This window comes from Mobula hypostoma, chromosome 6 (genome assembly GCF_963921235.1).
Source record: "Mobula hypostoma chromosome 6, sMobHyp1.1, whole genome shotgun sequence".
In the NCBI taxonomy this organism is placed as follows: domain Eukaryota; kingdom Metazoa; phylum Chordata; class Chondrichthyes; order Myliobatiformes; family Myliobatidae; genus Mobula; species Mobula hypostoma.
Window position 1 is genome coordinate 77,487,435 of NC_086102.1, and position 25,153 is coordinate 77,512,587.

The 25,153-nt window shown below is 38.0% G+C and overlaps 1 protein-coding gene across 1 annotated transcript in view; it reads left to right on the plus strand.

Annotated features, from left to right (window-relative positions):
- The window catches only part of LOC134348721 (adhesion G-protein coupled receptor G2-like), a 189,144-nt gene that overhangs the window by 117,569 nt on the left and 46,422 nt on the right, over positions 1-25,153 (plus strand). The window contains exons 34-42 of the mRNA XM_063052526.1: positions 1,009-1,047; positions 2,944-2,988; positions 5,376-5,414; positions 7,991-8,029; positions 9,870-9,914; positions 14,611-14,649; positions 17,171-17,209; positions 20,992-21,036; positions 22,645-22,689. Of these exons, the coding sequence (XP_062908596.1) occupies positions 1,009-1,047; positions 2,944-2,988; positions 5,376-5,414; positions 7,991-8,029; positions 9,870-9,914; positions 14,611-14,649; positions 17,171-17,209; positions 20,992-21,036; positions 22,645-22,689 (375 nt within the window). The remainder of the gene's footprint in view (positions 1-1,008; positions 1,048-2,943; positions 2,989-5,375; positions 5,415-7,990; positions 8,030-9,869; positions 9,915-14,610; positions 14,650-17,170; positions 17,210-20,991; positions 21,037-22,644; positions 22,690-25,153) is intronic.

Genomic DNA, 25,153 nt, shown 5'->3' on the forward strand with positions numbered 1-25,153 from the left:
GGGGTATAAGATTCTCCAGACACCCATGTTTCTGAAGACAGTCATCTTTTGTACCATTCACGCAACTGTCTCTTCTACCCAGTCTATTGTGGTCTCCAAGTTCTTTGGAGAAACTGTTTCCTTAACTGTTCATATGTACACCAGTAGAAGTATATCCAGCATCAAGTAATCTCTTAATATTGTTCATTAGAGAGGCACAAGGAACTGCAGATGCTGAAATCCTGAGCAACAAACAAGAAGAAATCATGGGTCAAACAACATCTGTGGGAGGGAAGGAAATGTCAACATTTTGAGTTGAAATTCTGCATCAGGACTGAGATGGAGAGGCAAGACAGCCAGTGTAAAGGGGAGAAGGGGAGTGGCAGAATGGATTCCAAGGTGAATGATGAACTGCGGAGTGGTGTAATATGATAGATATTTAGTGCTCGCTAGAAGAGGGAAGTGCTGGTGGAGTTGAGAGATATTAGCAGATGAACTATAGATGGAGGCAGACAAGGAGAGAGAAGGAGAAGGAAGAAAAAAAACGAGGCCCAAGGTGGGAGGCAGGGAATGTGAAGAAGAGAGTCATTGCTTTTAGGTTCCTTTTCAGTTTACATTGGAATAAGGCTTCCTCCTCCTGATGGAAATTTGGAATAGAGGAAAACAGTTCAGTTCTTGGACATAATTAGTGATACAAGATAGTAGAATAGAATGTTGTGTGGAAGATGGGATGGACTGGTGATAGGAGTTGAACAACACTGATGAAAGTTAAAATCTGAATTTGTTTCTGGTTGGAATGCTTTTGGCTCAAAAGACATTTTTCGCTGGTGTTAGCTAATAATTTTATTAAGTTGTCGCTAGGTTATTTCTTATTTCCATTGAGTATTGAAGGGAATTGCCAGTACCTCTGAAATTCTTTAAATCTACTTGTATTCATTATTCTCTGACTTTACACCAGTGTCATAATCTACAGATGCACCATAAACAGCATAGCTGTCTGTCTCATGAGACTTTATATTTTCATTACAGAGGACAGTACTGTAACATCACTGACTTCGAAGACTACAGGTACAGTCAAATTTGTTATTTCACAATATTAGTATTTTTAGAAAGAATGCAGAAACTTTTATTCAGATATATGAGGGCCAGTATATATTGTCTGTCTCTGTAATGAAAAGAAAATCTGGGATTATTTTTTCTCAAAGTTCAAAGTAAATTTATTACCAAAGTACATACATGTCACCATATACTACCCTAGGATTCACTCTTTTATGGGCATTGTCAGTAAGTACAAAGAAACACAGCAGAATCAATGAAAAACTGCATTCAAGACAGACAAACAATGTGCAAAATATACCAAAGACAACAAATTGTGCAAATAGAGATACAAAAGAAGATAAAAGATTAATTAAATAATAATAAGTAAGCAATAATGATCGAGAACAAGATTAAGAGTCCTTGAAAGTAGGTCCATAGGTGATTGCATTACTAAGTTAAGTGAAGTTCTATTGTGCCAGTGAGGTGTCTCTGAGATACATATTTTACTGAATTGGTTTAGTGCCCTCCTCAAATATATAACTTTATAACTATCATGAAACAACTTTGTGATCTTAAAAATGGTTGCGGAATCATATGTTTCCCTCATTCTCACCTGTTTCCTTAATAAGTTACACTGCATTCATGAACCCTGGTTGCTGATTGAACTGACTCAGGAATCACTTTCACTTAGTTACACAATCAAAACTGTTCAGATTTTTGATCCCTCTATGAAACCTTCCCTATGTTCCTATAAATCCAAGGTTATTAGATTCTCCAGATATTTAAATTAACTGGACAAAAGGAACCATTTCATAATTCAGCTATTTTTTTCCCTCTACCCAGAATAAGGTGTAAATAGAGGGTTGTTGAATAAATGGTATTTGTAACATGGGAAGAACTTGCATTAAGATTTAAATTTGTTATTGTAAGAATTCAGTTCAGCCCATGGAAGATCTTTTAAAAACAAAAGAATGTACTCCACCAGTGATAGATGTTATTTTGATTCATTGTTGACTGGGATATGACTTGGTTTCAATGGAGGGACTTGATAATATCTATAAGATGGTTAAAATGTTCCTCTTACTCCACAAAATTCTTAAATAGTACCCCAGTATTATAATCATAAAATTTTCAATTTGGTTCAATAATAAATTATAATGAATCCATGAATCCATCTTACTGATTGACTTACTCTTGGATGTATCTCATTTTAATTTAATCACATTTAAAATTTTCAAGACTTTAAAATTGCTCTCGCTATTCCTCTTCACCCTTCTCAGGAGATTAGATTTTCTAGTCACCCCTGGTGGCTACCTTTGGTAGTAACTGCGCCTTGTATCTTTCAGATGAAGTTCTCCCATACCAATACCAACACCTCTATATTTTCAAGTGTATTTTCCTTAGCTGTATGTGTTCTATGATATAATCAGTAAAATGAAGAATATCACAAATGTATATGTGATGGTCCTTCCCTGAAATACTATACACTCTGTCTCATCATTGTATCTTCAAAATAAAGCTGTTTTACAAAACATTTGTAGAATAAAATGTAGAAGGACAGAGAGTTTGGGTGATGGGAAGAAGGTACAGTGATGGTGTTTGGGATGAGTTGTTGTGGCAACTGAACAACCTCAATCAAGATTGCAATCCTTGTAAGTTTCTGTTTAAAGTTAATTCTGAGCAATAGTGAGATTTACTATCTAATATTACAACGCATCATGGTTAAAATATATTATGATTTAGACAAAGATGTATTAGGAATTTGGTGATGGGAGGATGAATTCTCAATGTCTGTTAACACCTTAAACGATAACTTTCTGACATATAATCTTCAAAGAATATCTCTGAAATATGTTCTGTAGAGAAAAGGAATAACAGAGAGAAAGCAAAGGCTTTTGTCTCATGAAAACCTGTATTCTATTTTAGGGAGCAGTATCACTGATATGACAACTGTTCAACTGAATACCACAGGTACTGTAATTTTGTTCTTTGAAAATATTAATAATTATTAATTACTGCACCATTATGAAACATGAGGATAACCGTAGTTATTTATTCTTTTGTTTGTAACCAGTTTCTGACCTCGGCATTTACTGGGTAATATAATAATGCATCTAATAAAGGCAAGCAAGAAAACATGTTCACACCTTTGTATCTCTGAAGTAGTTACCCAGTCAGAATCAATACCATCTTCCCACTGCAGAACATTTGTATATAACTGTATTTCAAGGGTATACACAATTCAATTTTGCTGACAAAGATTAAAACAGCTTCTTTAACTTTTCAAGTTATTTTTACAAAAAAAGTCATATAATCAATTGCAAAAGATATTTTGCCTCAGTTTCTTCAAGCTACAGACAAGTTATTTACAATGCATGTAAATTAGGTCAATAGGTCTACGGCAGATGCAATCTCACATGGCTTTAGACCAGCTGGACAACACAAACACCTACATCAGGATGCTGTTCACGACAATAGCCCAGCATTTAATATCATTATTCCCACAATCCTGATTGAGAAGTTGCAGAACCTGTGCCACTGCACCTCCCTCTGTAAATGGATCCTCAACTTCTGAACCGGAAGGCCACAGTCTATGCAGTCTTCCTCACTGATGCTCAATACTGGCGCATCTCAGAGGTTTGTGCTTAGCCCACTGCTCCACTCTCTATATACATATGACTGTGTGACTAAGCATAGCTCAAATACCGTCTATAAATTTGCTGATGATACAACCATTGAGGGTAGAATCTCAGGTGGTGACGAGAGGGCGTACAGGAGTGAGATATGCTAACTAGTGGAATGGTGTCACAGCAACAACCTGGCACTCAACGTCAGTAAGATGAAAGAGCTGATTGTGGACTTCAGGAAGGGTAAGATGAAGGAACACATACCAATCCTCATAGAGGGATCAGAAGTGCAGAGAGTGAGCAGCTTCAAGTTCCTGGGTGTCAAGATCTCTGGGGATCTAACCTGGTCCCAACTTATCGATGTAGTTATAAAGAAGGCAAGACAGCGGCTATACTTTATTAGGAGTTTTGAAGAGATTTGGCATGTCATCAAATACACTCAAAAACTTCTATAGCTGTACCGTAGAGAGCATTCTGACAGGCTGCATCACTGTCTGGTATGGAGAGTCTACTGCACAGGACAGAAAGAAGCAGCAGAAGGTTGTAAATCTAGGCAGCTTCACCTCGGGTACTAGCCTACAAATTACCCAGGACATCTTCAGGGAGTGGTGTCTCAGAAAGGCAGCGTCCATTATTAAGGACCTCCATCACGCAGGCCATGCCCTTTTCTCACTGTTACCATCAGGTAGGAGGTACAAAAGCTGAAGGCACACACTCAGTGATTCAGGAACAGCTTCTTCCCCTCTGCCATTCGATTCCTAAGTGGACATTGAAGCTTTGGACACTACCTCATTTTTTTAAATATACAGTATTTCTGTTTTTGCATTTTTTAAAAATCTATTCAATATACGTAATTGATTTGTTTATTTTTATTTATTTATTTATTATTATTATTATTTTCTCTGCTAGATTATGTATTGTATTGAACTACTGCTGCTAAGTTGACAAATCTGTGGGAGGAAAGGAACTGGCAACATTTTGAGTTGAAGTTCTGCATCAAGACTGAGAGTGGAGAGGCAAGACAGCCAGTGTAAAGGGGGGGAAGGGGAGTGATGATAAAGGATTCCGAGGTGATCAGTGGATTGAGGAAGGGTGTAAGATGACGGGCAGTTAGTGCCAGTTAGGTGAGCGGAGGAATAGTGGAGCTGAGAGACGTTGGCAGGTGAGTTATAGATGGAGGCAGACAAAGGGAGAGAAGGAAAAGTGAGTGAAAACCAGAGGGTTCAATGCGGGAGGCAGGGAGTGTGAAGAAAGGAGACAATGTTTTTAAGTTTCTTTTCAGATTACATTGCATTAGGGTTAAGAAATTCCTTCCCACTGCTGAATGAAACCGAGAAAAAAATATAAAAAGTAGTTCTGTTTTGGACATATTTAGTGAAACAAGATAGTAGAATAGAATGTGTGGACAATGGGATGGACTGGTGATAGGAACTGAACAACACTGATGAAAGTTAAAATCTGAATTTGTTTCTGGTTGGAATGACTTTAGCCCAAAGGACATTTTTTGCTGATGTTAGCTAATATGTTTATTAAGATATCACTAGGTTCATTAGTTCACTTGGTTCCATTGAGTATTGAAGGTAATTACAGTTCCTATGAAATTCTTAAAAACTACTTGTATTCATTATTCTCAGACTGTACACCAGTGTTGTAATCTATAGATGCACCATAAACAGCATCACACACATCAGGTAGCTGTTTGTCTCATGAGACTTTATATTTTCTTTACAGATATCAGTACAGTAACATCACCGACACCGAATACCACAGGTACAGTCAATTTGTTCTTTCACAGTATCAGTAATATTAGAAACATAATGCAGAAATTGTTATTCAGTAACATGAGGACTGTTCATGTGATTGATTTTCATCCCTGTACCAGCTGTGGTCCCGGTATTTATTGCCCATCTCTATAATGAAAGGAAGAACCGGGGCTATTTCTTCTCAAAGTTCAAAGTAAATTTATTATCAAAGGATATATATTTCACAATGTTTTACCCTGAGATTCACTCTCTCATGGGCATTCAGAGTAAATACAAAGAAACATAGTAGAATCAAAGAATTTATTGGGCCAAATTGTACCGGTCCTGATGTCTCCCAGTTAAATGGAATCCACTGCATCTCCGTTTCTCTAATGGGAATGAATTCTGAAAAAACATCCACCTCCTGCTATCAGGTGCAGCCTGACTTTATAAATAATTCCATACAAATGATTCCCTCTCATTTCCCAAGTGGTTCCAAAGAGAAACAACGAATCCCTGCACCCTGACTGCTGACTGTCCTGCCTGAGGATTTAGTTGCCTTATTTATCTGATTCAAAACATTCATTGCTTAATAACTCTGTTACCATTTCTCTTGAAGATTCATCTTCTCTGGAGATTAGAATCTTCAAACTCAATATTTGAAGACAAATCATATTTTATGTTACTTGGGTAAATCACCCCTACTTCCAAACCAAGGCCTGCAAAAAGTATGTTTCTCCTTAAATATACAGAGCCTGCTTTAATTTAGCCAATAAATTGTAAAAGATGCAGGGGTGTCTTTCTAATATTGTGGTGCAGTAAGATAATCCTTCTCTGAGATCCATTATGACAATAACTTTACAATAACTTGTTTTACTGGTGATTATCTGGAATGGAATCTAATGGGACAGAGTGTTTGGGTAGTGGGTATAAAATGTGGTGATGAAGGCTTGGATGAATTGGGGTAAGAACTGAACAACTCAGTAATGGTTTATATATGACTGTTAGAAGTCAATTCAGAGCAGTAGTTATGTTTTCACAAACATTGCAAATCCTATTGCTGAAAATCAACATTTTTATTCAGTTTAGACAAGGCTGTACAAGGCTGTAAATTAGTTTTGTAAAGATATTGGGGTAATTCTCAATATTTATTAAGCTTTTTTATGTTGCATAATAATGCTTCCTGCTGAATAATCTTTCAAGGGGATGATAGTACTATTTATGTAGAAATGTTTTAAAAGGAATAACACAGAGAAGAGTTGTTTGATGTGAAATCTCATATTTTCATTTCAGTAAGCAATACATTTATTGTGATATTTCTTCAAACAAAAACATAGGCGCTGTAAATTCATTCTTTGAAAATGCTATTAATATTAGAAGACTGTTCCCAAAATCTCATCATTACTGGTACATGGAGCTTAGAAAAACAGAGGGCTATGGGTAAGCCTAGTAATTTCTAAGGTAGGGACATGTTCGGCACAACTTTGTGGGCCGAAGGGCCTGTATAGTGCTGTAGGTTTTCTATGTTTCTATTAATAAAGATAGGAAATGGTGATATATTTATTCTTACCTGTGTATATGTAGTGGGTATCACAGATAGGACCAGCAGTTTTGCCCATCTCTAACAATTTCAGAACAATTGACAGAAGAAGATTTATTTGTTCCATCCTGCCTGTTAAGGCTCTTTGAACTCATTAGCTGGTGTGGAAGGTGTTTTGAGGAAGATGGATTAGGTTGCTGGTGGAAACTGAATGATACAGGTCCCCCCCCCCCCGCCCAGCTTATGGCAGGACTGCAGGTGCTGAAATACCAACCAGGAAAGAAGAGGAACTCAAGGGTCCAGCAGCATCTGTGGAAGGAAAGGATCTGTCAACATTTTGAGTCAAAATTCTGCATCAGAACTGAGGGTGGAGAGGCAAGGCAGCCAGTGTAAAGGGGAGAAGGGGAGTGGTGATAAAGGATTCTGAGGTGATCAGTGGATTGAGGAGGGGTGTAAGATGACAGGCAGTTAGTGCCAGTTAGATGAGCAGAAGAATGAATTATAGATGGATGCAGACAAAGAGAGAAAACAAAAAGGAAGAAAAAAACAGAGGGAGCAAGATGGGAGGCAGGGAGTGTGAAGAAAAGAGATGCTGCTTTTAAGTTCGTTTTCAAATTACATTGTATGAGGGTTAAGAAGTACCTTCCCGCTACTGATGGAAATTTAAAAAACAATAGAAAGAAATAGTTCTGTTTTTGGACATAATTAGTGATACGAGATAGTAGAATCGAATGTTATGTGGAAGGTGGTATAGACTGGTGATGGGAGCTGAGCAACACTGAGGAATGTTAAAATCTGAATTTGTTGCTGGTTGGAACGATTTTGGCCCGAAGGACAGTTTTCACTGGTGTTAGCTACTATTTTTATTAAGTTGTCACTTGATTATTACTTAGTTCCATTGAGTGTTGAAAGGAATTGCCAGTAACTATGAAATTCGTTAATAACTACTCATACTCCTTATTCTCAGACTGTACACCAGTGTCATAATCTACAGATGCACCATAAACAGTATCACACACCAGGCATAGCTGTTTGGCTCATGAGACTTTATATTTTCATTATAGAGGACAGTACAGTAACAGCACTGACACCAAATACTACAGGTACAGTCAATTTGTTCATTCACAATAGTAGTAATTTTCAAAACGATGCAGAAAATGTTATTCAGAAACATGAGGACTGTTCATTTGATTGATTTTTATCCCTGTACAGGCTGTGGGCACGGCTTTGGGGCTAGTATTCATTGCATATCTCTATAATGAAAGGAAGAACCGGGGCTATTTGTTCCCAAAGTTCAAAGGAAATTTAATATCAAAGTACATGTATGTCACCATATACTACCCTGAGATTCATTCTCTTGTGGGCATTCACAGTAAATACAAAGAAACACAGTAGAATCAATGAAAAGCCGCTCACAAGACGGAAAAACAACCAATGCTCAAGCTATACCAAAGACGACAAACCGTGCAAATACAGATACAAAAGAAGAAAAAAGAGAAATAAAATTAGAATAATAAATAAATAAGCAATAATGATCAAGAGCATGGGATGAAGAGTTCTTGATAGTGAATCCATAGGTGATTGCATTATGGAGTGAAGTTCTAATGTGCCTGTGAGGTCTCTTTGAAATATGTAGTTCCCTGAATAGGTTTTGTGCCCTCCTCCCATCAAATATCCTTGTGTGAAATATGTGAATCTAACTCTATTATGATTCTATAATAATCACGAAATAACTTTGAGATCTTAAAAATAGTCCCATAATCGTATTTCCCTCATTCTCACCTCTCTCCTTTATAAGTTACAATGTATCCATGAACCCTGATTGCTGATTGAACTGCCACAAGAATCAAATTCACTTAGTTACACGGTCAAAACTATTCAGAATTTTGAACCCGCCATGAACCCTCCCTTTCTTCCCATTACTCCAAGATTATTAGGCACTCCAGATATTTCAATTAACTGAATATAAAAAATAATTTCATCATTCAGGTATTTTGTCCTCTGCCTAGAGTAAGGAGCAAATACAAGGCTGTTGATAGAATGTTATTCGTAACCTGGGAAGAACTTGCATTAAGATTTGAATTTGTTACTGTAAGAATTCAGTTCAGCCCTTGGAAGATCTTTTAAAAATAAAAGAATGTATGTTGCTGGAGGTAGATGTCAATTTGATTCATTGTCAACTAGGATATGACATAGTTTCAATGGAGGGACATAATAACATCTATAAAATTCATAAAATGTTCATCTAACTCCACTATACTCTTAAATAGTATTTAATATTCCTCTTAACTCGTCACAGGAGATTAGATTTAAAAGTCATCCTTGGTGTTTGAAGGTATTTGCACCTTGTAACTTTCAGATAAAGTTCTCCCATACCAAGACCAAAACCTTTGTTTTCTTTTAAGTGCATCTTCCTTAGTTGTATTTTTTTCTGCAATACAATCAGTAAAATGAAAAAATATCACAAATGTATATTTGATGGTCCTTCTCTGAAATACTGTACTCTCTGCCTCAGCTAATGGTGAATTCAGAATAAAGCTGTGCTCAAAACATTACCAGGGTAAATTGTAGAAGGGCACAGAGTCTGGGTGGTGGGCAGAAGGTACGGTGATGGTGTTTGGGATGGGTTGGGGTGGCAACTGAACAACCTCAATCAGCATTGCAATCCTTGTATGTATCTGTTTGAAGTTGATTCTGAGCAACCATGATATTTATCAACTAATATTACAAGTCACCTTGGTGAAAAATATGATATGATTGAGAAATGGATGTGTAAAGAGATTGGTGGTGGGGGATGAATTGTCATTATTTGTTAACATCTTAAACAATACATTTCTCATGCATAATCTACAAAGAATACCCCTGTGCTGTACTCTGTAGAGAAAATGAATAACAGAGAAAGCGAAGGCATTTGTCTGATGAAACCTTGTATTTCACTTCCAGTTAGCAATATCACTGATGTGACATCTGTTCAAGTGAATACCACAGGTATTGAAATTTTGTTCCTTGATAATATTAATACTAATTAGATTCTGTTTCATTATAAAACATGAGGACGGCTTCGGTTATGTATTCTTTTGTTTGTATAGAGTTTCTGACCACAGCATTTACTGTCTAGGAATACATGAAATAAAAAGCAAGTAAACATAGAAACATAGAAACATAGAAAATAGGTGCAGGAGTAGGCCATTCGGCCCTTCGAGCCGGCACCGCCATTTATTATGATCATGGCTGATCATCCAACTCAGAACCCTGCCCCAGCCTTCCCTCCATACCCCCTGACCCCTGTAGCCACAAGGGCCATATCTAACTCTCTCTTAAATATAGCCAATGAACTGGCCTCAACAGTTTGCTGTGGCAGAGAATTCCGCAGATTCACCACTCTCTGTGTGAAGAAGTTTTTCCTAATCTCGGTCCGAAAAGGCTTCCCCTCTATCCTCAAACTGTGACCCCTCGTTCTGGACTTCCCCAACATCAGGAACAATCTTCCTGCATCTAGCCTGTCCAATCCCTTTAGGATCTTATACGTTTCAATCAGATCCCCCCTCAATCTTCTAAATTCTAATGAGTACAAGCCCAGTTCATCCAGTCTTTCTTCATATGAAAGTCCTGCCATCCCAGGAATCAATCTGGTGAACCTTCTTTGTACTCCCTCTATGGCAAAGATGTCTTTCCTCAGATTAGGGGACCAAAACTGCACACAATACTCCAGGTGTGGTCTCACCAAGGCCTTGTACAACTGCAGTAGTACCTCCCTGCTCCTGTACTCGAATCCTCTCGCTATAAATGCCAGCATACCATTCGCCTTTTTCACCGCCTGCTGTACCTGCATGCCCACTTTCAATGACTGGTGTATAATGACACCCAGGTCTCGTTGCACCTCCCCTTTTCCTAATCGGCCACCATTCAGATAATAATCTGTTTTCCTATTTTTGCCACCAAAGTGGATAACTTCACATTTATCCACATTAAATTGCATCTGCCATGAATTTGCCCACTCACCCAACCTACCCAAGTCACCCTGCATCCTCTTAGCATCCTGCTCACAGCTAACACTGCCACCCAGCTTCGTGTCATCCGCAAACTTGGAGATGCTGCATTTAATTCCCTCATCCAAGTCATTAATATATATTGTAAACAACTGGGGTCCCAGCACTGAGCCTTGCGGTACCCCACTAGTCACCGCCTGCCATTCTGAAAAGGTCCCGTTTATTCCCACTCTTTGCTTCTTGTCTGCTAACCAGTTCTCCACCCACACCAATACCTTACCCCCAATACCGTGTGCTTTAAGTTTGCACACTAATCTCCTGTGTGGGACCTTGTCAAAAGCCTTTTGAAAATCCAAATATACCACATCCACTGGTTCTCCCCTATCCACTCTACTAGTTACATCCTCAAAAAATTCTATGAGATTCGTCAGACATGATTTTCCTTTCACAAATCCATGCTGACTTTGTCCGATCATTTCACCGCTTTCCAAATGTGCTGTTATCACATCCTTGATAACTGACTCCAGCAGTTTCCCCACCACCGACGTTAGGCTAACCGGTCTATAATTCCCCGGTTTCTCTCTCCCTCCTTTTTTAAAAAGTGGGGTTACATTAGCCACCCTCCAATCCTCAGGAACTAGTCCAGAACAGAATCTAATGAGTTTTGAAAAATTATCACTAATGCATCCACTATTTCTTGGGCTACTTCCTTAAGCACTCTAGGATGCAGACCATCTGGCCCTGGGGATTTATCTGCCTTCAATCCCTTCAATTTACCTAACACCACTTCCCTACTAACATGTATTTCACTCAGTTCCTCCATCTCACTGGACCCTCTGTCCCTTACTATTTCTGGAAGATTATTTATGTCCTCCTTAGTGAAGACAGAACCAAAGTAATTATTCAATTGGTCTGCCATGTCCTTGCTCCCCATAATCAATTCACCTGTTTCTGTCTGCAGGGGACCTACATTTGTCTTTACCAGTCTTTTCCTTTTTACATATCTATAAAAGCTTTTACAGTCCGTTTTTATGTTCCCCGCCAGTTTTCTCTCATAATCTTTTTTCCCCTTCCTAATTAAGCCCTTTGTCCTCCTCTGCTGAACTCTGAATTTCTCCCAGTCCTCAGGTGAGCCACTTTCTCTGGCTAATTTGTATGCTACTTCTTTGGAATTGATACTATCCCTAATTTCTCTTGTCAGCCACGGGTGCACTACCTTCCTTGATTTATTCTTTTGCCAAACTGGGATGAACAATTGTTGTAGTTCATCCATGCAAACTTTAAATGCTTGCCATTGCATATCCACCGTCAATCCTTTAAGTGTCATTTGCCAGTCTATCTTAGCTAATTCACGTCTCATACCTTCAAAGTTACCCCTCTTTAAGTTCAGAACCTTTGTTTCTGAATTAACTATGTCACTCTCCATATTAATGAAGAATTCCACCATATTATGGTCAGTCTTACCCAAGGGGCCTCTCACGACAAGATCGCTAATTAACCCTTCCTCATTGCTCAAAACCCAGTCCAGAATAGCCTGCTCTCTAGTTGGTTCCTCGACATGTTGGTTCAAAAAACCATCCCGCATACATTCCAAGAAATCCTCTTCCTCAGCACCTTTACCAATTTGGTTCACCCAGTCTACATGTAGATTGAAGTCACCCATTATAACTGCTGTTCCTTTATTGCACACATTTCTAATTTCCTGTTTAATACCATCTCCGACCTCACTACTACTGTTAGGTGGCCTGTACACAACTCTCACCAACGTCTTCTGCCCCTTAGTGTTACATAGCTCTACCCGTATCGATTCCACATCTTCCCGGCTTATGTCCTTCCTTTCTATTGCGTTAATCTCTTCTTTAACCAGCAACGCCACCCCACCTCCCCTTCCTTCATGTCTATCCCTCCTGAATATTGAATATCCCTGAACGTTGAGCTCCCATCCCTGGTCACCCTGGAGCCATGTCTCTGTGATCCCAACTATATCATAATCATTAATAACAATCTGCACTTTCAATTCATCCACCTTATTACGAATGCTCCTTGCATTGACACATAAAGCCTTCAGGCGCTCTTTTACAACTCTCTTAGCCCTTGTACAATTATGTTGAAAAGTGGCCCTTTTTAATGCTTGCCCTGGATTTGTCGGCCTGCCACTTTTACTTTTCTCCTTTGTACTTTTTGCTTCTACGCTCACTTTACACCCCTCTGTCTCTCTGCACTGGTTCCCGTGAACTAACCTCCTCTCGCCTAGCCTCTTTAATTTGATTCCCACCCCCCAACCATTCTAGTTTAAAGTCCCCTCAGTAGCCCCCGCTAATCTCCCTGCCAGGATATTGGTCCCCCTAGGATTCAAGTGTAGAATGTATTCAGTCCATTGTATCCTTGAAACAGTTACCCAGTCAGTATCAATACCATCTTCTTGTTGCAAAAAGTTTTATATCTGTTTTTCATGGGTATGTCCAATTCCCTTTTTGCTGACAAAGATTGAAAGAGTTTCTATAACTCATCGAAGTTGCTTTTACAAAATAACAAATAATTAATTGCAAAGGATTTTTTTTTTTTGGCCTCAGTTTCTTCAATGCTCCAGAACAAGTTATTTACAATGAAAGCAAATTGATATCTTCGTTGTGAACAAAAAAAAATGCCCTGGATCAGCAACTTCATGAACATTTCTTGGAGATAAGATTCTCCAGACACCATTCAGGCAACTGTCTCTTCTACCCAGTCTATTATGATCTGTAAGTTCCTCAGAGAGAGTGTTTCCTTAATTGTACATAAATACACCAGTAGAAGTATATCCGGAAAAATACAAACTCTTAATAAGAGAGTCACAAGGAACTGCAGATGCTGAAATCCTGAGCAACAAACAAGAAGATCTCATAGGTCAAGCAGCATCTGAGAATAGAAAGGAACTGTCAATATTTTGAGTCAAAATTCTGCATCAGGACTGAGAGTGGAGAGGCAAGACAGCCGGTATAAAAGGTAGAAGGGGAGTGGCAATAAAGGATTCCAAGGTGACTGATGGACTGAGGAGGTTTGTAAGATGATCAGCAATTAGTGCTAGTTAGGAGAGGGGTGGGGTGGTGGAGGTGAGAGACATTGGCAGGTCAATTATAGATGGATGTAGACAAGAGAGAGAAGGAAAAGGAAGTAAAAAACAGAGAGAGCAAGGTGGGAGGCAGGAGTGTGAAGAAAGGAGATATTGCTTTTAATTTCCTTTTTAGATTGAACTGGGCTAGGGTTAAGAATACCTTCCGACTGCTGATGGAATATTAGAAAAAATACAGAAAAAACATTTCAGTTTTCAGACATAATTAGTGAAACAAGATAGCAGAATAGAATGTTGTGTGGAAGATGGGATGGACTGCTAACAGGAGCTGTACTATGCTGATGGAAGTTAAAATCTGAATTTGTTTCTGGTTGGAATGACTTTGGCCCAAAGGACATTTTTTGCTGGTGTTAGCTAATATTTTTATTAAGTTATTAAGTTTTAATAAGTTGTTTATTAAGGTTATTACATAGTTCCGTTGAGTATTGAAGGGAATTGCCAGTACCTATGAAATTCTTTAAATCTACTTGTATCCATTATTCTCAGACTGTACACCGGTGTCATAACATACAGATGCACCATAAACAGTATCACACACCAGGCATAACTGTTCGTCTCATGAGACTTTATATTTTCATTACAGAGAACAGTACTGTAACACCACTGACACTGAATACCACAGGTACAGTCAATTTGTTCTTTTGCAGTATCAGTAATATTAGAAACATGATGCAGAAATTGTGATTCAGAAAGATGAGGACTGTTCATGTGATTGATTTTCATCCGTGTACCTGCTGTGGTCACGGCTTTGGGGCCAGTATTTATTGCCTATCTCTTTAATGAAAGGAAGAACTGGGGCTATTTCTTCTCAAAGTTCAAAGTAAATTTATTATCAAATTAGGTGCATGTCACCGTATACTACTCTGGGATTCATTCTCTAGCGGGCATTTACAGTAAATACAAAGAAACATGATAGAATCAATGTAAAACCACACACAAGACAGACAAAACAAAGTGCAGATGTATCAAAGACAAAAAACTGTGCAAACACAGATACAAAAGAAGAAAAAAGAGTAAATAAAATAATAATAATAATAAATAAGCAATAAATATCGAGAAGCTGTGATGAAGAGTCATTGATAGTGAGTCCATGGGTGATTGCAATACTAAGTTGAGTGAAGTTCTAATGTGCCTGTGAGGGGTCTTTGAAACATGCAGTTCCCTGAATAGGTTCAGTACCCTCCTCCCTTCAAAAAGGCTTGTAAGAAATATATGTACCTAATTCTACAATGATTCTATAGTAATCATGAATCAATTTTATGGTCTTAAAAATGGTTCCATAATCCTATTTCTCTTATTCCCATCTATCTCCTGAACAAGATACAATGCTTCCATCAACCCTGGTTGCTGACTGAGCTGCCATAGGTATCAATTTCATTTAGTTACACAATCAAAGCTATTCTGATTTTCGAACCCTCCATGAAACCTTCCCTTTCTTGCTTGGTGGGCAGAAGGTATGGTGATGAGTTAACATCTTAAAAAATATCTTTCGGATACAAAATCTTCAAAAAATACCCGTGTGCTATACTGTGTAGAGAAAAGGCATAACAGAGGGAACGCAAAGGCATTTGTTCATGAAACTTTGTATTTCCATTTTAGAGAGCAGTACCACTGGTGTGACAAATCTTCAAGTGAATACCACAGCTACTATAATTTTGTTCCATGAGAATATTGATAATAATTAGATACTGTTTCATTATGAAACATGAGGACTGCAGTGGTTATTTATTCTTTTGTTTGTATACAGTTTCTGACCCCCTCATTTACTGTCTAATAATGGGCAAGTGAAAAACATGTTTAGTCCAATGAACCTCTGTAGTTACCCAGTCAGTATTAATACCACCTTCGCTTTGCAGAGAGTTTGTATATATCTGTTTTTCCACTGTATACCCAATTCCCTTTTGCTGACAAAGTTTAAAGCAGCTTTTATAACTTATCAAGCTGCTTTTACAAAAATGACAAATTCTTCATTGCAAGAGTTTTTTTTTGCCTCAGTTTCTTCAATGCTCCAGAATAAATTATATGTAGCACATGTAAATAGTTTTCTCGGTTGTGGACAAAAAAAAAATGCCCTGGATCAACACCTTCATGAACATTCCTTTGCATCTGCCCTGTTCTAGGGAGATAAGATTCTCTAGACACCCATGTTTCTGAAGACAGTCATCCTTTGTACCATTCAGGCAACTGTCTCTGCTACCCAGTCTATTGTGGTCTCCAAGTACTTCAGAGAGAGTGTTTCCTTAATTGTACATAAGTTCACCAGTAGAAGTATTTCCTGCACAATGTAAACTCTTAATGTTGTTGATAAGAGAGGCACAAGGGACTGCAGATGCTGAAATCCTGAGCAACAAACAAGAAGAAATCATAGGTCAAACAGCATTTGTAGGACGAAAGGAAATGTCAACTTTCTGAGCTGAATTTCTGCATCAGGACTGAGAGTGGAGAAGCAAGACAGCCAGTGTAAAGGGGGGAAGGGGAGTGGCGATAAAGGATTCCGAGGTGACCGGTGGACTGAGGAGTGGTGAAGATGATAGGGATTTAGTGCTCGCTTGAAGAGGAGAGTGCGGTGGAGTTGAGAAACGTTGGCAGGTGAATTATAGATGGAGGCAGACAAACAGAGAGAAGGAAAAGTGAGTGAAAAACAAAGGGAGCGAGGTGGGAGGCAGGGAGTGTGAAGAAAAGAGACATTGCTTTTATGTTGCTTTTCAGATTACATTGCATTAGGGTTCAGACTACTTTCCTACTACTGGTGGAAATTTAGAAAAATTATAGAAAAAAAATTCTGTTTTTGGACATAATTAGTGATACCAGATAATAGAATAGAATGTTGTGTGGACGATGGGAAGGACTAGTGATAGGAGCTGAACAACACTGATGAAGGTTAAAATCTGAATTTGTTTCTGTTTGTAATGACTTTGGCCCAAAGGACATTTTTTTGCTGGTGTTAGCTACTATTTTTATTAAGCTGTCAATATTATTACTTATGTCCATTGAGAATTGAAGTGAATAGCCAGTACCTATGAAATTCTTTATTCATTATTCTCAGACTGTACACCAGTGTCATAATCTACAGATGCACCATAAACAGCATCACACACCGGGCATAGCTGTTTGTCTCATGAGACTTTATATTTTCATTACAGCGGACAGTACAGTAACATCACTGACACCGAATACCACAGGTACAGTCAATTTATTCTTTCACAGTATCCGTAATATTAGAAACATGTTGCAGAAATTGTTATTCAGAAACATGAGGACTGTTCATGTGATTGGTTTTATCCCTGTACAGGCTGTGGGCACGGCTTTGGGGCCAGTATTCATTGCCCACTCTATAATGAAAGGAAGAACCAGGGCTACTTCTTCTCAAAGTTCAAAGTAAATTTATTATCATAGTATGTGTATATCACCATATACTACCCCGAGATTCATTCTCTTGTGGGCATTCACAGTAAATACAAAGAAACACAGTAGAGTCAATGCATTGGTAATGGCAGTCCCCAGTAATTTGAATGAATGGCTTAATCACAGAGACAGCCCGACCCATTAATTTAGAAGTGGGGGGGGGATAGCTGGTAGAGGCTTATCATCAAAAGCAAATCTTCATTTCTACAGGTACAGGAGCCTCAGAACTCACACCACTAGGTTTAGGAATATTTTTTACCCCTCAACCATCAGGCTCTTGAACCAAAGGGGATAACTTCTTTCAACATCACCTCTCTCATCACTAAAATGTTCCCAAAACCTATGGGCTCACTTTCAAGTACTCTTCATCTCATATTCTTGATATTTATTGCTTATTTATTTATTATTATTATTGTTTCCTTATTTTTGTATTCGTACCATTTATTGTCTTTTGCTTATGGGCTGAATGCCCAAGTTGGTGTGATTTTTCATTAGGATTTTTATTAGTTATGATTCTGTTTTGGATTTATTGAGTATGTCCACGTGAAAATGAATCTTAAGGTTGTATATAGTGACATATATGTACTTTAGTAATAAATTTTCTTTGAACTTTTTGAACTTTGATAGTATTAAGCTTTCTAAGGGCTTGAGATTCCTTCCTAATGAGTGGTTTCCTTAATTTTACACAAGTAGACCAGCTAGCATTGGAACAGTAAACCTGAAAATTGTGAGCCTTTCTGAAAAGTTTGCATGAAAACAGTTTCCAGAATAGGAAACAGAGTTTAGTTTATTGTCATTGGCAAACGTGAAATTCGTTGCAGCAGCAGTATCATAGTACAAGATGAAATACATATTAAAATAAGAAAATTATTTTTAAAAATAAATTAAATAAGTTGTCTTTTTTTTTATACCTTGTTAACTATTTCCATGAAAGTTCAGCTAATTTGGGAAATTGCTTAATTGGGTCTAAATGTACCAGTCCCAATGTATCCCAATTCACCAGAATCTGCATATCCAATTCTCTTGTGGAAATTAATTCTGAAACACCATCCACCTCTTACTCTCAGATGCAACCAGATAATGATTCCATACAAATGATTCCCCCTCATTTCCCAAATGGTTCTAAAGAAGAAATAACACCTAATCCCTGCACTCTGACCTGCCTGAGTATTTAATTCCCTTATTTATCTGATTCAAAACATTCATCGCATGATAATCCTTTATACTTTACACTTTATTGTCGCCAAACAATTGATACTAGAATGTACAATCATCATAGTGATATTTGGTTCTGCGCTTCCCACTCCCTGGATTACAGATCGATAGTAAATATTAAAAATTTAAATTATAAATCATAAATAGAAATTAGAAAAATGGAAGTAAGGTAGTGCAAAAAAACTGAGATGCAGGTCCGGATAGTTTGAGGGTACGGCCCGATCCGGGTCAGGATCCGTTCAGCAGTCTTATCACAGTTGGAAAGAAGCTGTTCCCAAATCTGGCCGTACGAGTCTCCAAGCTCCTGAGCCTTCTCCCGGAGGGAAGAGGGGTGAAAACTGTGTTGGCTGGGTTGGGTTGTGTCCTTGACTATCCTGGCAGCACTGCTCCGACAGTGTGCGGTGTAAAGTGAGTCCAAGGATGGCAGATTGGTTTGTGTGATGTGCTGCGCCGTGTTCATGATATTTTGCAGCTTCTTCTGGTCTTGGACAGGACAACTTCCATACCAGGTTGTGATACACCCTAGAAGAATGCTTTCTATGGTGCATCTATAAAAATAAGTAAGGATTTTAGGGGACAGGCCAAATTTCTTTCAGTTTCTCAGGAAGTAAAGATGCTGTCAATATTTCCCCTGAAGATTTGTCTTCTCAGGAGATTAGAATCTTCACCCAACCTCGATATTTGAAGACAAATCATATTTTATATTTCTTGGGTAAATGTCCCCTATATCCAAACCAAGGTCTCTGTGGTTTGCAAAAAGTATGTTTCTTAAATATACAGTATCTGATTTTAATTTAGCCAATAAATTGTAAAGGATGCAGGAATGTCTTTGTAATATTGTGGTACAGTACGATAATCCTTCTCTGAGATCCATTATGATGATATCTTTACAATAACTTGTTTTACTGGAATGGAATCCAATGGGACAGAGAGGTTGGGTAGTGAGTATAAAATGTGGTGCAACCAGATTTTATAAGTGATTCCCTACAAATAATTCCCCCTCATTTCCCAACTGGTTCCAAAAAAAACACTGAATCACTATACCTTGACTGCTGGCTGCCTGAGGACTTAATTTCCTTATTTATCTGATTCAAAACACTCACTGCTTGGAAATCTCTATCAGTATTTCTCCTGAAGATTCATGTTCTCAGGAGATGAGATTCCTTAGTCAACCTGGATATTTGAAGACAATCACATTTTATATAAGTTGGGTAAATCACTCCTATTCCCAATCCATAGCCTCTGGTTTACAAAAAGTATGTTTTTTTTAAATATATGGTACCAGTTTTAATTTAGACTGTAAATTGTAGAGGATGCAAGAATGTCTTTGTAATATTGCGGTGCAGTACCATAATCCTTCTCCGAGATCCACGATGATAACAACTTTATAAAAGTTGTTTTACTGGACGTTATCAGGAATAGAGTGTAATGAGATAGAGTGTTTGTTTAGTGGGTATAAAATGTGGTGGTCATTTCTGTTTAGTTTAGACGAGGCTGTAAATTAGTTTTGTAAAGAAATTCGGGTAATTATCAATATTTATTAACCTTTTCATATCACATAATAATGCTTCCTGCTGCATAATCTTTCAAGGGGCTAACAGTGCTATTTCTGTAGAAATGTTAGAAAAGGAATAACATAGAAAATGCAGTCATTTCATGTAAAATCTTGTACTTTCATTTTAGTGACCAGTATATTTGTCATGATTACTTCAAACAAATATCATAGGTGCTGTAAATTTATTCCTTGAAAATATTAATAATATTAGAATTCTGTTGCAGATCTCTCATCATTAATAAAGTTGAGAACTGTTGATATAGTGGGTATCACGGTTGGGACCAGAATTTTTGCCCATCACTAATAGTTGACGACAGAAGTCTATTTGTTCCATCCTGCCTGTTAAGGCTCTTTGAAATCTTTACTCTAAGTGGAAGGTATTTTGAAGAAGATGGAATGGATTCTCGATGGGAACTGAATGATTTTGATTAATTCAGGTGTCTGGGTGATGGGCAGAAGGTATGTTGATGAGTCTGGGGCGAATTGGGGGTGACAACTGAACAACTACAATCAGCTCCGCAATCCTTGTATATTTCTGTTTGAAGTTAATTCTGAGAAATAGTGAGATTTGTTATCTAATATTACGATCTATCCTGGTGAAAATTATTATATGATTTAGGCAAATATATGTAAAGAGATTGGCGATGTGTAAAGAGATCTCAATATCTGTTACCATCTTAAACAATGACTTTCTGATACAAAGTATGTCCCTGTGCTATACTGTCGAGAAAAGGGAAGAAAGAGAAAGGAAAGGCAGTTGTCTCATGAAACCTTGTATTTCCATTTTAGTGAACAGTACCACTGGGGTGACGTCTGTTCCAATGAATACCACAGGTATGGGGATTCTGTTCTTTGAAGATATTAATAATTAGACACTGTATTGTTAAGAATCATGAGGGCTGCTGTGGTTATTTATTCTTTTGCTGATATACAGTTTTTGACCCAGCATTTACTGCCTAATAATGCATCTAAAAAAGGGCAAACAAAAGGTATGTTTTAGTCCATTGTGCCACTGAAATAGTCACCCTGTCAGTATCAATACTATCTTCTTGTTTCCGAATTTGTATCTGCTTTTCAGGGATTTACCCAATTTGCTTTTGCTGACATAAATTAAAACAGCTTCTATAACTTTTCAAGTTGTTCTTACAAAAAAACCCAGAATTAATCACAAAAATTATATCTTCAGCTAACTTGGCAAATTGCTTAATTGGGTCTAAATGTACCGGTCTTAATGTATCCCAATTAACCAGAATCCTCTGCATATCCAATTCTCTTGTGGAAATTAATTCTGAAACACCATCCACCTCTTACTCTCGGGTGCAACCAGATAATGATTCCATACAAATGATTCCCCCTCATTTCCCAAATGGTTTCAAAAAAGAAATAACACCTAATCCCTGCACTCTGACTGCTGACTGACCTGCCTGAGTATTTAATTCCCTTATTTATCTGATTCAAAACACTCAGTGCTTGAAAATTTCTATTACTATTTCTGAAGATTCATGTTCTCAGGAGATGAGATTCTTTAGTCAACCTGGATATTTGAAGACAATCACATTTTATATAATTTGGGTAAATCACTCCTATTCCCAAACCATAGCCTCTGGTTTTCAAAAAGTATGTTTTTTTTTAATATATGGTACCAGTTTTAACTTAGACTGTAAATTGTAGAGGATGCAAGAATGTTTTTGTAATTTTGCGGTGCAGTACCATAATCCTTCTCTGAGATCCACGATGATAACAACTTTATAAAAGTTGTTTTACTAGACGTTAACAGGAGTGGAATGTAATGGGACAGAGTGTTTGGTTAGTGGGAATAAAATGTGGTGGTGAAGGCTCGGATGAATTGTGGTAGGAACTGAACAACTCAGTAATAGTTTATATGTATTTGTTTGTAGTCACTTCAGAGCAATAGCTATATTTTCACAAACATTACAAATCTTATTGGTGAAAATCATCATTTCTATTCAGTTTAGACAAGGCTGTAAATTAGTTTTGTAAAGAAATTGGGGTAATTATCAATATTTATTAAACTTTTAATGTTGCGTAATAATGCCTCCTGCTGCATAATCTTTCAAGGGCATAGCAATGCTATCTCTGTAGAAATGTTAGAAAAGGAATAACAGAGAATGGGCGAATTGGGGTAGCAACTGAACAACCACAATCAGCATTGCAATGCTTGTAGGTTTCTGTTTGAAGTTAATTCTGAGATATAGTGAGATTTGCTAACTAATATTACGATTCACCTTGGTGAAAAATATTATATGATTTAGGCAAATATGTGTAAAGAGATTGGCGGAGGGAATGAATTCTCAATATCTGTTACCATCTTAAACAATAACTTTCTGATACAAAGTATGTCCCTGTGCTATACTGTCGAGAAAAGGGAAAACAGAGAAAGGAAAGGCAGTTGTCTCATGAAACCTTGTATTTCCATTTTAGTGAACAGTACCACTGGGGTGACGTCTGTTCCAATGAATACCACAGGTATGGGGATTCTGTTTCTTGAAGATATTAATAATTAGACATTGTATATTTAAGAATCATGAGGGCTGCTGTGGTTATTTATTCTTTTGCTGATGTACAGTTTCTGACCCAGCATTTACTGCCTAATAATGCATCTAATAAAGGGCAAACAAAAAGTATGTTTTAGTCCACTGTGCCACTGAAGTAGTTACCCTGTCAGTATCAATACTATCTTCTTCTTTCCGAGTTTGTATACTGTAGATCTGTTTTTCAGGGATTTACCCAATTTGCTTTTGCTGACATAAAATAAAACAGCTTCTGTAACTTTTCAAGTTGTTCTTACAAAAAAAACTTAGAATTAATTACAAAAAATATATTTTTGCCTCAATTTTTGAAAGCTTCAGAACAAATTATTTACGATGCATGTAAATTGTCTTGGTTGTGGACAAAAAAATATTACCCTGGGTCAGCACCTTCATGTACATTCTATTGAATCTGCCCTGTTCTAGGGAGGTAAGATTCTCCAGACACCCATGTTTCTGAAGGGAGTCATCTTTATGCCATTCAGGCAACTGTCTCTGCTATCCTGTCTATTATGGTCTCCAAGTTCTTTGGAGAAAGTGTTTCCTTAACTGTACATAAGTCCACCAGTAGAAGTATATCCAGCAAGATACAAACTCTTAATATTGTTTATCAGGGAGGCAGAAGAGACTGCAGATGCTGAAACCTTGGCAAGAAACAAGAAGAACTCATGGGTCCAGCAGCATCTGTGAAAGGAAAGGATCTGTCAACATTTTGGGTTGAAATTCTGCATCAGGACTGAGAGTGGAGAGGCAAGACAGCCGGTGTAAAGGGGAGAATGGGAGTGACAAACAGGATTCTGGGGTGACTGCTGAACTAAGGAGGGGTGTAAGATGACGGGCAGTTAGTGCCAGCTAGGTGAGCAGAGGGCTGGTGGAGTTGTGAGACATTGGCAGGTGAATTATAGATGGAGGTAGACAATGACAGAGAAGGAAAAGAAATGTGGGAGGCAGGCAGTGTGAAAAAGGAGCACTGCTATTAAGTTCCTTTTCATATTACATTGCATGAGGGTTAAGACATACCTTCCCACTGCTGATGTAAATTTTTGAAAAAAAAATGAGGAAAAAAATGTTCTGTTTCTAGTCATAGTTAAAGTACAAGATAATAGAATAGAATGTTCAATGGGTTCAATAGGTATATTTAATGCCAGAGAAATGTATACAATATACATCGTGAAATTTTTTTTCTTTGCAAGCATCCATGAAAATAGAGGAGTACCCTCAAGGAATGTATGACAATTAAATGTTAGAACCCCAAAGTTCCCTCCCAACTCCCCCCTTTCATGCACAGCCACAGCAAGGCAACAAACCCCCCCCCCACCAACAAAAAAGCATCAGCACCCTCCACCAAGCACTCAAGCGTGCAGAAAAGCATCAATTAAGACACAGACTTGCAGTACCCCAAAGAGTACTCGTTCACCTACTAATTCAACATACTCTCTCTCTCTCCCCCTAACAAGGGAAAAAGAAGTGTTCCCTATTTCACAGCGAGAGGGGAGACATAACAAACAACTCCTTGATTTATGATGTTAAAAGTCTGTTGCGTCACTTTTTCTGAGCTCTGCTCCCAGGGAATTGGCCCCGGAAAGGCTCAGGTCTCTGGACACAGCCAGCAGCTAACCTGCTGCTCCGGATGTTCCGTGTTCTCCCACGATGCCTCAGTCAAGGGCGCCGGCCTTGAATCAGTCCATCTCCAGAGCCATGAAAACCCTGAAGGCGCACTATTCTACCAAGCCGTGTCCTTGGCATATCAAAAGGTGGCTAGTTGTGAGGCCCTGAGAGTGGGTCCCATTCCCGCAAAGAGCTGAAGTCTGCATGTAACTCCAGGTCTTCAGAAGGAATGAAAGAGATATCAAAGATAGAAATCGAGGTGTTTCCGAAGATGCAAGCAAAGGAGTTGCCGTTTAGCACCATCTTAACTTTGCTGCTCCCTCCAGTTGTGTAGGAGATGGGATGGACTGGTGACAGTATGTCCCCTGAGATTCATTCTCTTGTGTGCATTCATAGTAAATACAAAGAAGCACAATAGAATCAGTGAAAAAACTCAAACAAGATGGCAACCAATGTGCAAAATATGCTAAAGGCAAAAACTGTGCAGGTACAGATACAGAAAAAAATAAAAAAGGAAATATAAATAGGTAATCAATAAATATTAAGAATATGAGATGAAGAGTTCTTGAAAATCAGCCCATGCGTTATCAATTTGAGTGAAGTTCCATTGTGCTTTTAGCATCTCTTTGAAATAATTCCCTGATTTGGTCCCGTAATCTCCTCCCATCAAATACCTTTGTGTGTATCTATTATTATTACGAAGGATAATCATGAAACAGCTTCTATATCTTAAAAATGGCTGGATAATCGTATATTTTCCCCATTCTGACCTGTCTCCTTAATAAGTTTCAATT